The sequence below is a fragment of the Salmo salar genome, chromosome 19 (assembly GCF_965601325.2).
Source record: "Salmo salar chromosome 19, fSalSal1, whole genome shotgun sequence".
Classification (NCBI taxonomy): domain Eukaryota; kingdom Metazoa; phylum Chordata; class Actinopteri; order Salmoniformes; family Salmonidae; genus Salmo; species Salmo salar.
The window spans coordinates 31,513,288-31,526,578 of NC_138309.1; the positions used below are offsets into that span (position 1 = coordinate 31,513,288).

Consider the following 13,291-nt stretch of genomic DNA (forward strand, 5'->3'; position numbering starts at 1 on the left):
GTTGAGCTATCCGATTGGCCAGCGCTGTTGGCACACTTGATTTAGCCACAGCTCTCCTGGTGTGCCGGGAAGGAATTACAGCTGTCAGTCTTTATGGGTAAGTCTCCAAGATCTGTCCACACCTGGATTATACAATATTTGGCCATTATTCTTTTCAGAATTCTTCAAGATCAGTCAAAATGGTTGTTGATCATTGCTAGACAATCATTTTCAGGTCTTGCCATATATTTTCCAGTAGATTTAAGTTAAAACTGTAACTCGAAACATTCACTGTCTTCTTGGTAAGCAACTCCAGTGTAGATTTGGCCTTGTGTTTTAGGTTATTGTCCTGCTGAAGTGTGAATTTGTCTACCAGTGTCTGTTGTAAAGCCAGATTTTCCTCTAAGATTTTGCCTGTGCTTAGCACCATTCCGCTTTTTTTTAATCCTGAAAAACTCCCCATTCCTTAACGATTACAAGCATACCCATAACATGATGCAGCCACCACTATGCTTGAAATTATGGATAGTGGTACTCACTAATATGTTGCATTGGATTTGTCCCAAACATAACACTTCTTATTCAGGACAAAAAGTGAATTGCTTTGACACATTTTTAGCAGTATTACTTCAGTGCCTTGTTGCAAACAGGATGCATGTTTTGTAGTATTTGTGTTCCTTCTTACACTGTCAATTAGGTTATTATTGTGGAGTAACTACAATGTTGATCCATCCTCAGTTTTTGCTTATCACAGCCATCAAACTCTGTAACTGTTTTAAAGTCACTATTTGCCTCACGGTGAAATCCCTGAGCGGTTTCCTTCCTCTCCAGCAACTGTTAGGAAGGACGCCTATATCTTTGTAGTGACTGGGTGTATTGATACACCATCCAAAGTGTAATTAATAACATCACTATGCTCTAGGGTCATACAAAAATCATGTTAAACACTAGTATTAATCACAGTGAGTCCATGCAACGTATTATGTGACAAGCACATTGTTACTCCTGAACTTATTTAGGCTTGCCATAACAAAGGGGTTAAATATCAAATCCAATGTATTTATAAAGCCCTTCTTAAATCAGCTGATGTCCCAAAGTGCTGTACAGAAACCCAGCCTAAAACCCCAAACAGCAAGCAATGCAGGTGTAGAAGCAGAAGTGGCTTTACTTCTTGACTCAAGACATTTCAGCTTTTCATTTTTTATTAATTTTGTAAAATTTTCAAAATACATAATTCCACTTTGACATTATTGGGTATTGTGTTTAGGCCAGTGACAAGAAATCTCAATTTAATTTTTTTTTTAATTCATGCTTTAACACCACAAAATGTGAAAAAGTAAAGGGGTGTGAATAATTTCTGAAGGCTTAAATTTCAATTTCATGCACTCATATTAGACACTTGTTAGAACCAAGATGATGTGCACAGACATGGGCTTGCATCCCAAATACCACCCTATTCCTTACATTGTGCGCTACTTTTTACCAGAGCCGTATAGTGCACTATATAGGGAATGGACTGCCATTTAGGACATAGACATGATGACATTATGAACTGACTCTTGTGCCACATGTCCGTCTCTGCAGGGGATCTACATCTCGCGGATCGCAGAGGGAGGGGCGGCCCACAGAGACTGCACACTCCGAGTAGGGGACAGGGTCATCACCGTGAGTACCCCTCCACTCCTCTGTTTAAGCCCCATGGAGGCATCCCAAGTTGCACCCTATCCCTTTTTGACCAGTGCACTATATAGGGAATAGGGTGCTAATTGAGACACTACCCATGTTCTTCTCTCGCTCTCTGGACCAGAGCTCGGTCTGTGTGAACTTCATGCCAAACACACCAACCACGCACACACACGTTAGATAACGTGGTGAGTGATCTCATCATCAAACTCACAATATAGTTGCCACCCGTTGACTACTCCCAAATCAAACACAACTACACCCATCTAGTACCGGGTCGGACCCCCTTTGCCTCCAGAACAGCCTGAATTATTCGGGGCATTCTACAAAGTGCCGGAAACATTCCACAAGGATGTTGGTCCATGCTGACGTGATGCCATCACGCAGTTTCTGCAGATTGTATGGCGGTACATTCAAGCTGCTAACAGCCTGTTCCATCTCATCCCAAAGATGTTCTATTGGATTGAGGTCTGGGGACTGTGCAGGCCACTCGAGTAAACTGAACTCACTGTCATGTTCCAGGGAGTGTTTTTTCCCCTCCACATTTGTCAAGTGTTGGTGGTGGCGTGCCCGCTGGAGCCGCTTCTTGTTGTTTTTTGCTGATAGGAGTAGAACCCAGTGTTGTCGTCTGGTGCAATAGCCCATCCATGACTACGGATCGACCAGTTGTGCATTCCGAGATGCCGTCCTGTTCACAGCCCGCCTGTTAGTTTACACAATTCTTGCCATTATCATTCGACGTCTCGTCAACGAGCTGTTTCCACCCACAGGACTGTTGCAGACTGGATGTTTTTTGTTTGTCACACCATTCTCAGTAAACCCTAGACCAGGGTTCCCCAACTGCTGAATTTGGACCGCGGGTGGTTTGATTTGGCAAAGTTTTCTGAGCAATTAAAATATTTTTATATTTATTAATTTTGGAAATCTGGTCTCAAGTATTCCCAAGCATTTGAGAGAGTTTGTATACAAATACAAGCAAGGTTTCAAATTATTGTTTTAGTTACTTGGCTTCAAATGATTGTTTTAGTTACTTGGCTCTAGCGACTCTTTGTGGCGGGCCGGGCGCCTGCAGGGTGACCTTGGTCGTCAGTTGAACGGTGTTTCCTCTGACAAATTACTGTGGCTGACTTCTGGGTTAAGTGGGCGGCTGTTAAGAAGCACGGTTTGGCGGGTCATGTTTCAGTGGACGCATGACTCGACCTTCGCCCCCCGAGCCCGTTGGGGAGTTGCAGCGATGAGACAAGATCGAAAAACGGGGTAACGTATTTTTTTTAAATGAGTGCACTATGCAGGGAATAGGGTGCCATTTGGGACGCAGCCCTAGACTAGCATAACCTTAGCTGACATGTATGTGACTGACTGCTGGAGCCAAGGTTCCTGCACGGTTCTTCACTGTGCCTCTCTTAACTCTGCTTATCATAGTGTTTTTATTATACAATGGCATGGCCTCACCTGCTGACAGAGTGTCTGATTCAGAGTTGCACCTCATGCTCGTATCCTTGACCATGGCTACAAAGGATAGGGCCTTGATGTGATCGCTCAATAGGTCTTATTACCAATCCAGTGATTCATTCTATCTTGTTACATTTGTGTGCCGTGTGAAATAGGGTCCTCTTGTGTGTGTCTAGTACTACTACTGTCTTGTTCTCTCATTCTCTGAGTCATAACCGTTTCTCTCTCTCCTGCCTCTTCCCCCTTCTCCTATGTGAGGGAAATCATAAAATGGCTTCCTGAATGATTCTGTTCCTGTCTGGTCTCTCAGTTTCTCTCTTGCGCTTTCGTTCTCTCTCCTCTCCCTCGCGCTCTGTCTCTCTCTCTCGTGCGCGCTCTCTCTCCCTCTCTGTGAACCTGCTCTCCCTCTCCCTGCATGGCAACTAATGCTCAATGTGTCTCCTTGCCTGCTCGGTGGTGTGGGTGTGTGGGCGGAGCCTCTGTGGTAACCGCATGTATTACCATAGCAGCAGCCGCAGTAAGCTCATCAGCCAATGGTAAGAGCCGGTACTGTATGGTCAGTGCTGGCGTCTGTTTGTCTCTCGGACAAGAGGACCAATCACATAGCCCGTTTTTTTTTTTGTCCCTCACTCCTCAGCGGTATCAGGACCTCGTTCTACACTTTAGGAAGGTTTACAGACTGCAGTCCATCCTCAGATGCCCTCTAAAGTAATAGAATAGTTTAAAATGTGTATTGGTCAAGAGCTAGGTCTAGGATCAGCACTGAGGCTGGAGCTGTATCTTGCCTTGTAGGAAGTATTGATAACTCTGTTTGCTGACTCAAGATCAGCCCGTTCTTTGGCAGTCATCACATGACGTTGCTCTCTGTATTTTCAGTGAGCAATCGCAAACGGATAGCGTAAACATAAGTCAGATTGGCCAACGTCCAAAATACAGTATAGTTTATTGCATTGACAGGCTGCTTTGAGATTGGAACATTGGAGAAAGGCTTAACATAAAGAAGTTCCTGAAGAAGCTCCTTGCTAGCTTGCCCTCTGCTCCTCTTTCCTTCTCCTCCCATGTCCGCCTGCCTCCCTTCTTCTGTATGGGTATTGGCTCCTGGTCTCTTCAGATATCACTCACTCACTCACTCACTCACTCACTCACTCACTCACTCACTCACTCACTCACTCGCTGTACGTCTCAATGTACTATATTGAGCAATGATTGAGACAGTTATTTTATTATAGTAATAATATACAGCTTTATAGCAACGTGATGTGCGTCTAAACAATAATGATATGAGTCTAAACCAGGGGTTGGAACCAAAATGATTTCCCAATCGTTTTGTTCTAAACAGAAGCATTATTTATTTAATTCCGTCCTACTATTTCAAACAGCAAAATAAAGTTATGAAGCGGTTCTAACCAAAAATAAGTAATGGTTTATATTGTTTCTTTCTGTTCCTTTTAAAGCCTCTGAATGTTTTTTAAATTTTTATTTAGCTTAAATTTGTTCACAAATGGAATAGAGCAGCTTGCTATGGAGCGGGTAAGCCATGTACATGCATTTGACAGACAAGTGTAGTGGAGGGTGCGACTTGAAACTGAAATTGAGGAGAGCACTGGGCATCTTTGTTGTTATGACATGCGTTATCTATATTAGGCCCACAGAATTATATCCACAGAGGAGCGACTTCTATGAAGGAACTTTGAATGTCTTTGAACTTTAGTGTTTGCTTAACTACCGTTGGACCAGAGCTAGCCCTTGATCATGACTCTCAGTTCCATTACATTACACATAATACTGCCTACAGTTATCGAGAGCTAGACCAGAGCTAGCTAACAAGCTAGCAACACCAAAATGAAAACACGTCTTACCTTTTTGTAGTTAATAAATCCCAATGTGAAACTTGATAACTACTATCCTTAACTAGCATATAAAAAGTGAATCCATTGTTCTCTAATTAAAAATCTCTCCCTAATTTATTAATCACGGCTGTAACGTCAGTAGCTACAGTAGACTATGCATGCTTCGGAGGGAGGGGGGGAGGCAGGGTAGCCTACACACGCACGCACACACACACATACTGGCAAAGATTTTCAGCTGGCAGGTAGACGTTGAAATAAGTTTGAGTGACAGTGAGGGCTTTTTTTGTGTATTTTTTATTATTTTTGGCACACTGGACAATATGCCTGGAATGTAAAATAAAGTTATTAACCTGTGCTTTTAAAATAAGTTATTTTCCAGAACAGTATATATCACTTTCGTTCTTGGTTCTGTTCTTCAAAAAATGTCATTTATTTTTCCGGTTTTCTGTTGTGTTCCCTGAACCGGTTCCAACCCCTGAACACATTGCTCTCTGCCCTCACTGAACCTCTAGTCCTGAGTGTCGCACGCTGTGGTTAGTCAGTCAGCCTACTGACGCCTGCCCTCATTGGTTGTGCCGTTCGATCCAGATCAATGGTGTAGACATGACAGAGGCCAGGCATGACCAGGCAGTAGCGCTGCTTACCGGCACCTCTCCCACCATTGTTCTCCTGGTGGAGCGTGACCAGGCCGAGCCGGGCACCGCAGGGGGCTCCCCGGGCCTGTCCCGTGCCCGCGCCCACTCCCCCCCACCTCCAGAGCCCTCTGACTCACCCGACCAGGAAGAGGGCAATGATGACTCGAGCCTCTTGCCCCACGGGAACCACCTGAGCCAGCCGCTGGGGGACGAATACCCCATCGAGGTGAGACGAAGGGAGGGAAGGAAGTGGGTGGAAAAATGGTATAGTACTATGTTATGGGGATAGTGGTAAGTTACCATGATGGAGCATTCAAGCTTCAGATTAACTTTAGTGTTAATGCCTTTACATTTGGCTTTTATCTGGAATGCTCTACAGCTCAAGAAAAGATGGTGCAAGGTACGAATGCTTAGTCCTGACATAGGTTTATTATGGTAGGATGGTGTAGTTGGGCCCAGTGAAATGCAGCAAGACCTGGAGTCTGTTCCATTGACGAAGAGCTTAGGCCAATGTCTTATCTCATACCTGTCTTCAAGTAGATATAGTAGATCCATGGATAGCTTGTGTTCCTTGTCTAATAGAAGTTATTGACTTAAAGATTGAGTGTTTTTGCCTGTTGGGACACTGATGTTTTCCTGAATTCCTCTCATGTCTCCTGATACTGTATTTGTAGAGCCCATATCGTAGAACCATGTCCCTCAAATGAAACAACACTGTAGCTTCACTTCCTCTCCTGACAGGAAGTGGCGTTGGTGAAAGCGGGCGGCCCCCTGGGACTGAGCATCGTGGGAGGCAGTGATCACGCCAGTCACCCGTTCGGCATCAACGAGCCTGGTGTCTTCATCTCTAAGGTTTCTCTCTTGCTCTCTCTCTCTCTCGTTCTCTTTCGCTCTTTCTCATTCAAAAGGCTTCATCTCTCTGTCGCGCTTTGTCTCTCTCGGTCGCACTCACTCCCTCTCTCTCATTTTCCCGGGTTTGTGTATTTCACCCTCGCTTGCCTGTGCTAGGTGATCCCCCATGGCTTGGCGTGTCAGAGTGGGCTGCGGGTGGGGGACAGGATACTGGAGGTGAACACCATCGACCTGCGCCACGCCACCCACCAGGAGGCTGTTAGAGCCCTGCTCTCCAACAAGCAGGAGATCCGCATGCTGGTGCGCAGGGACCCCTCGCCTCCCGGGATGGAGGTGACGTCTCTTGAACACACATGTGTACACGGAAATAGGCCTACACAGTAGACCTACATACATGCACGCACACACACACACACACACACACACACACACACACACACACACACACCCCAACCAGTCCCATCTCCTGATCTTTGTGTCCCAATACAGGAGATAGTGATCCAGAAGCAGCCTGGAGAAAAGCTGGGCATCAGCATCCGCGGCGGTGCCAAGGGCCACGCTGGCAACCCCTTCGACGCCACCGATGAGGGCATTTTCATATCCAAGGTACCTGGAACCCACCTTGTCATTCTATCCCCCTTGGAATACGGTCAATGATTGACGACCTTTGATATATTGACTCCTCTTAACTCCCCATCCCTGCATCACCCCCTGTAGGTGAGCTCCAGCGGTGCGGCGGCCAGGGATGGCCGTCTGCTTGTGGGCATGCGGATCTTGGAGGTGAGTAACCACAGCCTGCTGGGCATGACCCACACGGAGGCTGTACGCGTGCTCCGCGCCGTGGGAGACACCCTGGTCGTGCTGGTGTGTGACGGCTTCGACCCTGGCAACGCTGCCGCTATAGAGGTGAGGGGAACTGATTAACATCCATTCCGGGTTGAAATCACCCTTAGATACAGAGTCAGATCCAAAACGGATGCCGTGTTAATTGTGCGCTTTTGTTTAATCTCAGGCGTCACCGGGCATCATTGCCAACCCGTTTGCAGCAGGCATCGTGCGTAAGAACAGCATGGAGAGCATCTCCTCTATAGACCGAGACCTGAGTCCCGAGGAGATGGACATCCTACAGAAGGTGAGGATATTATGACACAAAGCCAGTGTGAGGGTCTGCGCTCAGGCTTCAGTGGATGGTGTCCGGTGTGTGGGAGGAAAACCTGTCTGTAGAATTACGTTGGTACTCGCGCTCAACCCAACGAGGCCGAGATGCAAAAATACACTTCATTTAATCCATGCTCGAAAGAATAACACAAGCTGTATGTGCAAAGTGAAAAAAAACATTAAAAAAGCATATGTTTCAACTACACACTCACTCACTCACTCACTCTCTCTCTCACACACACACACACACACACACACACACACACACACACACACACACACACACAGACTCACACACACATACTAAACACAGGGGAAAAACGGAGTAGATGACTTTTAATATGAAACATTTGACCTAAAGTCTATTTCCTAGGAGGTGGAGATGGTGCGAGAGACGTCCCAGTGGGAGAGAGAAGAGATGGAGAAGGTGGTGAGTGAGACTACGTAGCCAATCCTACCTCGCATGCTTTTTCTGCTACTGTGGCAAATAAACAGAGCACTTTTCTAATGTGTGTGGGTTCTATCCTTTCTATCTCTTTTCTTCTACCCTTTCTCTGCTTGCCCCCACCCTTCCCTCATAATGTCTGGGTCGTCCATACACCAATCAATCTCCTTCAACCCACCTCCACTTCATTCCGCCATCTTGTTTGTCTTTTATCCCATTTCACCTGCATTCATTTCATCCCCTATTTTTCATTATCTGTGTGGCTGGGTGTCCTCCCTTCTTTCCTCCCCTCCCCCGTCTCTGTGAAGGAGCGCATGCGCTTGGAGCGTGAGGAGGATACTCGCCTGCTAGAAGAGGAGACCGAGGTGAGACCGATACCCCCTGGGCCTCAGAGTCCTCCCTGTCAGAGAGGTGGACAGCTCCAGTCCAGAGGATTTTACTATAACCTCTGAAATGTTCTGCAACCTGTTGCGCTTCAATGCATATTTATGTAATGATGAAGTTGCTTCTTTACAGAGTGACACATGAGAGTAGTTTGAGAGGGAAGTAGTTTTTCCCCACTATGTCTGACACTCCACCCTCTTCCCCTTTCCTTCAGAACCTGGGCACTGGGCCTCTGAAACTGGACTACCGGACGCTGGCCGCACTGCCCACCACCGCTCTGCAGAAGGTCAACAGGGTAAGTAAGAAATAAAGGAATTAGTTTACTTGAAAGGCAACACAACCCCCATTGATGATTATGGTGAAATGATGTGAGGTAACTCTTATAGTAGACCTCTTATAAGACCTGTGAACCCTGACTAAGGCTGTGAAATGCCTGGAATTGTCTGCTGACTATCTTGGAAATGGTCCCTTTGGGCCCAGAATAGACCTCCCTGTGGAATCCACCCTGTTGATCTCCCGGGAAACCCTCTGTGAGCGGAGGCCAAGCAGGTGCCTCTGGAGGCCAGGGGGAGAATGTGACCCCCCCCCCACAACCCTGACTCCTGCCTTCCTCACCAACACCTTGGGCCCAAAGAATAGATTGCCTCTACAATGGAATGGAACCATTCCATTCACTTCTGTGATATGATGAGATGCTACATTCCAAAACAAGATCCATTTGTATCATCATGCACGCCATGTTAATGGATCGTCTACCTTGGCTTGAAGACATCGCTTAAAGAACAAATTGAGATTCATCGAAGGGTGAGTACACAAAGAAAAACTAAAGGCTGTCTTTCACATCATTAGCTGGAATGCTGGATGGAGGGAAATAGAAGAGAAATGATGCAGCCAAAATGGTTGCTACCTGTTTCAGTAAAAAGCACCGACGTCGCTGGACTGATTGGAGGAGGGGGGTAAGGGGGACAGCTGGCCGTTATTTTAAACTCAGGAGGGGAGTGGGAGGGGTGCAGGCGAGAGGGAGGGGGAGTGTTCCAATGTGTGGGCTCTATCAGTCAGTCAGTGTCCCTGGAAGAGTTTGGAGCTACTGCACCCCTGGTCCCAACAGCCTACAGTGAGTATAGGGACAGCGCCAGACGGGGGCAACTGGGCTGGGCTGGGCTCGGCCCTTCTGTCTTTCTTGCATGTTTCCTTCCTTCATTAATGTATTCTACCGTCATTGTGTCAATTCTATAGTCTAGCTACATGTGTGAACAGCAGCCATTTTTGCTAAAGATGTAAATTACCAAGGATTTATGAGCTGACATAAAGACATTAGGCCGCTCTCATACCTGTCACCGTTTTAGGGTCTTACATAGATGCATGTATAGGAGAGGCTACAATTTGTGTCAGTATTGTAGTTTTTTCCCTAGCTTAGTTTGTAGTAGGGGACTTTATTGTATTTTGAGCTATTTGTGTTCTCTTAGCTATTTATTTGATCTTAATGCAACAGTGGTTAGACTTATAAACTCTAGTACTAGGCCATGGGGCTTTTCTGGGAGCGCTTAACCTATATATTGCCTGCAGCTGTTCTTGCATTATGGCTATGCATTAGTTAGATTGAGGACCCCTGGGTTCCATGACCTGTGTACCCAGAAAGATTACCAGTGGTTCTTGTCATGACTCCCTGAGATTTTTCCCGTCGAAAGATGTTGGATGTACATCCCTGCCTATAGTTTTTTTTTTTTGTATCATAATGTTTATCTGCGATATTCTGACAGCTGAAGTTTGGTTATGGTATGTATCATAGTATCTAAGGTATGTAGCTAGTCATATGAAGAAACATGCTTCTTGGCATGAGAAGTGAGCGGTAAGCAGGGGTGTGTTGTGATGAACCACACTTGGCTCCACCCTTCACCCAGGCCGTCTGGGTAAAGTTAGTCTCACCTTGTTGGGATGTTGATAGTCTTTCTTGCACCTCCCCTCCTCCCTCAGGCCTCCAGCCCTAGCCCAGCTGTCCTCTAGTCTTCTGAGCCTGTGCCAAAAGGGTACTGGTTCACATACCACCCCACCAGGATTTCCGTTAGCCAGGAATTGACGGCTTAAAAAATAAATAATGAAAAGCCGATAAATAAAATTGTTGCCAGCCAAATTGACTTCAAAATAATGCTGTATATTCACGGATGGAAATATCAGTTGATGGAAATACATTTGACAGTCATGCTTATCAGCCAAAACAATTTGCTATGAAATTGGGGCGTGTGTATTTTCGTTATTTATCGCACACGCCTATTTTGAGGGGAATATCACTTGTCAGACAACGCTAGAGTTGCTGCTGCAGCTTCTCAGCTCGTTGCTGCTGGAGAGTAATGTGCTGATGCCCAGTCATTGCGCAACAAATGTAACCACAATTACATGTTAAAAACAGAGCTACTCTTTATTTATTATTTCTCAACTGGTAAGTTTATAGCCTGCCTATCGTTGCCTATCAGCACATCACCCACCACTTTACAATGTGAGCTGGAGGCAGTATGCATTTTGAAAACAATTACTTAATTGTTTGAAACCTGATCATTTTACTTCATATATTATGAGGCATGCCTTGGGCGGCAGGTAGCCTAGTGGTTAGAGCGTTGGACTAGTAACCGAAAGGTTGCAAGATCAAATCCCCGAGCTGACAAGGTAAAAATCTGTCGTTCTGCCGCTGAACAAGGCAGTTAACCCACTGTTCCTAGGCCGTCATTGAAAATAAGAATTTGTTCTTAAAGGTCAAATAAAATAAATAAAAATGACCTTGCTTCAAAGTAGCCTAGGCAAAATCCCACCATAGAAATGTGGAGGCAATTATTTTATAAAGACTTCCTCATATGCTATTGAAACCAGCATCTCTCTCCTGTTCTATTGTTTTTCATATCAACTTTCTTTCGTTGTCCAGAAGCCAAAGGCACAACCCTAGTCATATTAGCAGCCCATCCTAGTTGTTTCATCTTTAGATTCCCCCTCTTTCTAAGTTTCTAACAGATTTTCATCTCTGTCATTTAAGAAAACCGCTCGCGAATTGCATTTTGGAAAATGTTTGAAAATTAGGTTTAATTAGCTACTTCATTACAGGAGTTGCATGTTCTGTTAAGATGAATTACCATAATCTAAACTCAGCAAAAAAAAGAAACGTCCCTTTTTCAGGAATCTGTCTTTCAAAGGTAATTCGTAAATGTCCAAATAACTTCACAGATCTTCACTGTAAAGGGTTTAAACACTGTTTCCCATGCTTGTTCAATGAACCATAAACAATTAATGAACATGCACCTGTGGAACGGTCGTTAAGACACTAACAGCTTACAGACGGTAGGCAATTAAGGTCACAGTTATGAAAACTTAGGACACTAAAGAGGCCTTTCTACTGACTCTAAAAAACACCAAAAGAAAGATGCCCAGGGTCCCTGCTCATCTGCGTAAACGTGCCTTAGGCATTCTGCAAGGAGGCATGAGGACTGCAGATGTGGCCAGGGCAATAAATTGCAATGTCTGTACTGTGAGACGCCTAAGACAGCGCTACAGGACGGACAGCTGATCGTCCTCGCAGCGGCAGACCACGTGTAACTACACCTGCAACTTATTGATCTGCCGAGCTCCTCCTTCACAGATTAAAGGAACGTGTGCTCTGCTCCTCCATTATACACTCAAATCCCTTCAACGTTAGAGAAGTTTTGCGTACGAACTGGACGGTAGGCATTTGAGATGTGTGTAGGGTTGAAACATTTCGATAACTTTCCCAAAATTCCTTGGTTTTCCAGAAATTCTGAATCAGGAGGAGGGAACAAGCAGGAAATCGGGGAATCCTCCAACCGGAATTTCTGGAATACCTGGAGATTTTGGGAAAGTTTTGCAACTGGTGGTGACAGTACTTTGGGTTTTATGTGTGATATGCTCTGATCTGGCCAGACAGTGTGTGTTGTGGGTCTGTGTGTCTATTTTAGCTCTTCTCCACACGGCTCCCTATTTCTCTCTTATGTATTTATCTGTCTCCATCCTCTTGTCCTCCAGTATGTCTCCCATTTCTTAACATGTAGCGATCTCTCTCCATCTCTTTTTATGTAGCTTGTGCTGCATTATAGATGCAACAACAAAACATTATTTATAAAAAACACTTTATAGTTTTTGAATACAATAAATTGCTAAGTAGCATGATTGCTTTACTTTTAGTTTATGGTTGACACAACTTGTTAGCCATTAGCCATTCGCCGTTCTCAACAAGTTCAAAGCACATGAATGCACACAACTCGTTGCTCCCAATTTCTAAGTAGTTATTTCAGAGTTTCCCCCTTTCTGGACATATCTGGACTTCACCTACTATTCTGTTTTTTGTTCCTCAGTTTTCTCTCTCCCCATTTTTTTCTCTCTCTCGCTCTCTCAGTTATCTCCTTCTGTCAGTGCAACTGCCCCCATGGAGGCCCCCATGCAGGCCCAATGTTCTTTCACCTTAGAGCCCCTGGGTTTTGACCTGGGGCAGCCCCCCACCTCCCTCTTCCATGTGGACCCCCATGCTTTACCTCAGTCCTGCCCCATTATGAACACAGAGGCAGGGCCCCTCTACATGTCCCAGCACTCTCCCAGTCCCTTGATAACCGCCTCCAATCAAGAAGCAGCTAGACAAGAAGCCCTGCCTACCGGTGAAGACGAGGAGGTGGTTCTGGTGGACTCCCAGCCAATCAACTTCACCGAGAACCCCTTCCTAGTGGCCAATCGCAAGGGCAAGGGGTGCCTCCCCTCTGAGCGCATCCTATCAGGGCCTCCCGTGGGCTACGGGAGCGCGGGCAAACTGCAGCCCTGGTTATTCAGCAAGGCAAGCAGCCTGCCTGCCTGCGTGTGGGTTT

At 45.7% G+C, this 13,291-nt stretch overlaps 1 protein-coding gene across 20 annotated transcripts in view; it reads left to right on the forward strand.

Annotated features, from left to right (window-relative positions):
- LOC106578665 (protein scribble homolog) overlaps positions 1–13,291 on the forward strand; it is a 131,124-nt gene that overhangs the window by 92,125 nt on the left and 25,708 nt on the right. For 14 of the 20 annotated variants that reach the window (XM_082965697.1, XM_014157721.3, XM_014157716.3 and 11 more), the window contains 11 exons: positions 1,564–1,644; positions 5,553–5,825; positions 6,341–6,451; positions 6,608–6,784; positions 6,941–7,057; positions 7,169–7,357; positions 7,464–7,583; positions 7,983–8,039; positions 8,363–8,419; positions 8,653–8,733; positions 12,832–13,260. In XM_082965697.1, the coding sequence (XP_082821823.1) occupies positions 1,564–1,644; positions 5,553–5,825; positions 6,341–6,451; positions 6,608–6,784; positions 6,941–7,057; positions 7,169–7,357; positions 7,464–7,583; positions 7,983–8,039; positions 8,363–8,419; positions 8,653–8,733; positions 12,832–13,260 (1,692 nt within the window). The remainder of the gene's footprint in view (positions 1–1,563; positions 1,645–5,552; positions 5,826–6,340; positions 6,452–6,607; positions 6,785–6,940; positions 7,058–7,168; positions 7,358–7,463; positions 7,584–7,982; positions 8,040–8,362; positions 8,420–8,652; positions 8,734–12,831; positions 13,261–13,291) is intronic. The other 6 variants (XM_014157730.3, XM_045702209.2, XM_014157732.3 and 3 more) reach the window with 3 other exon arrangements.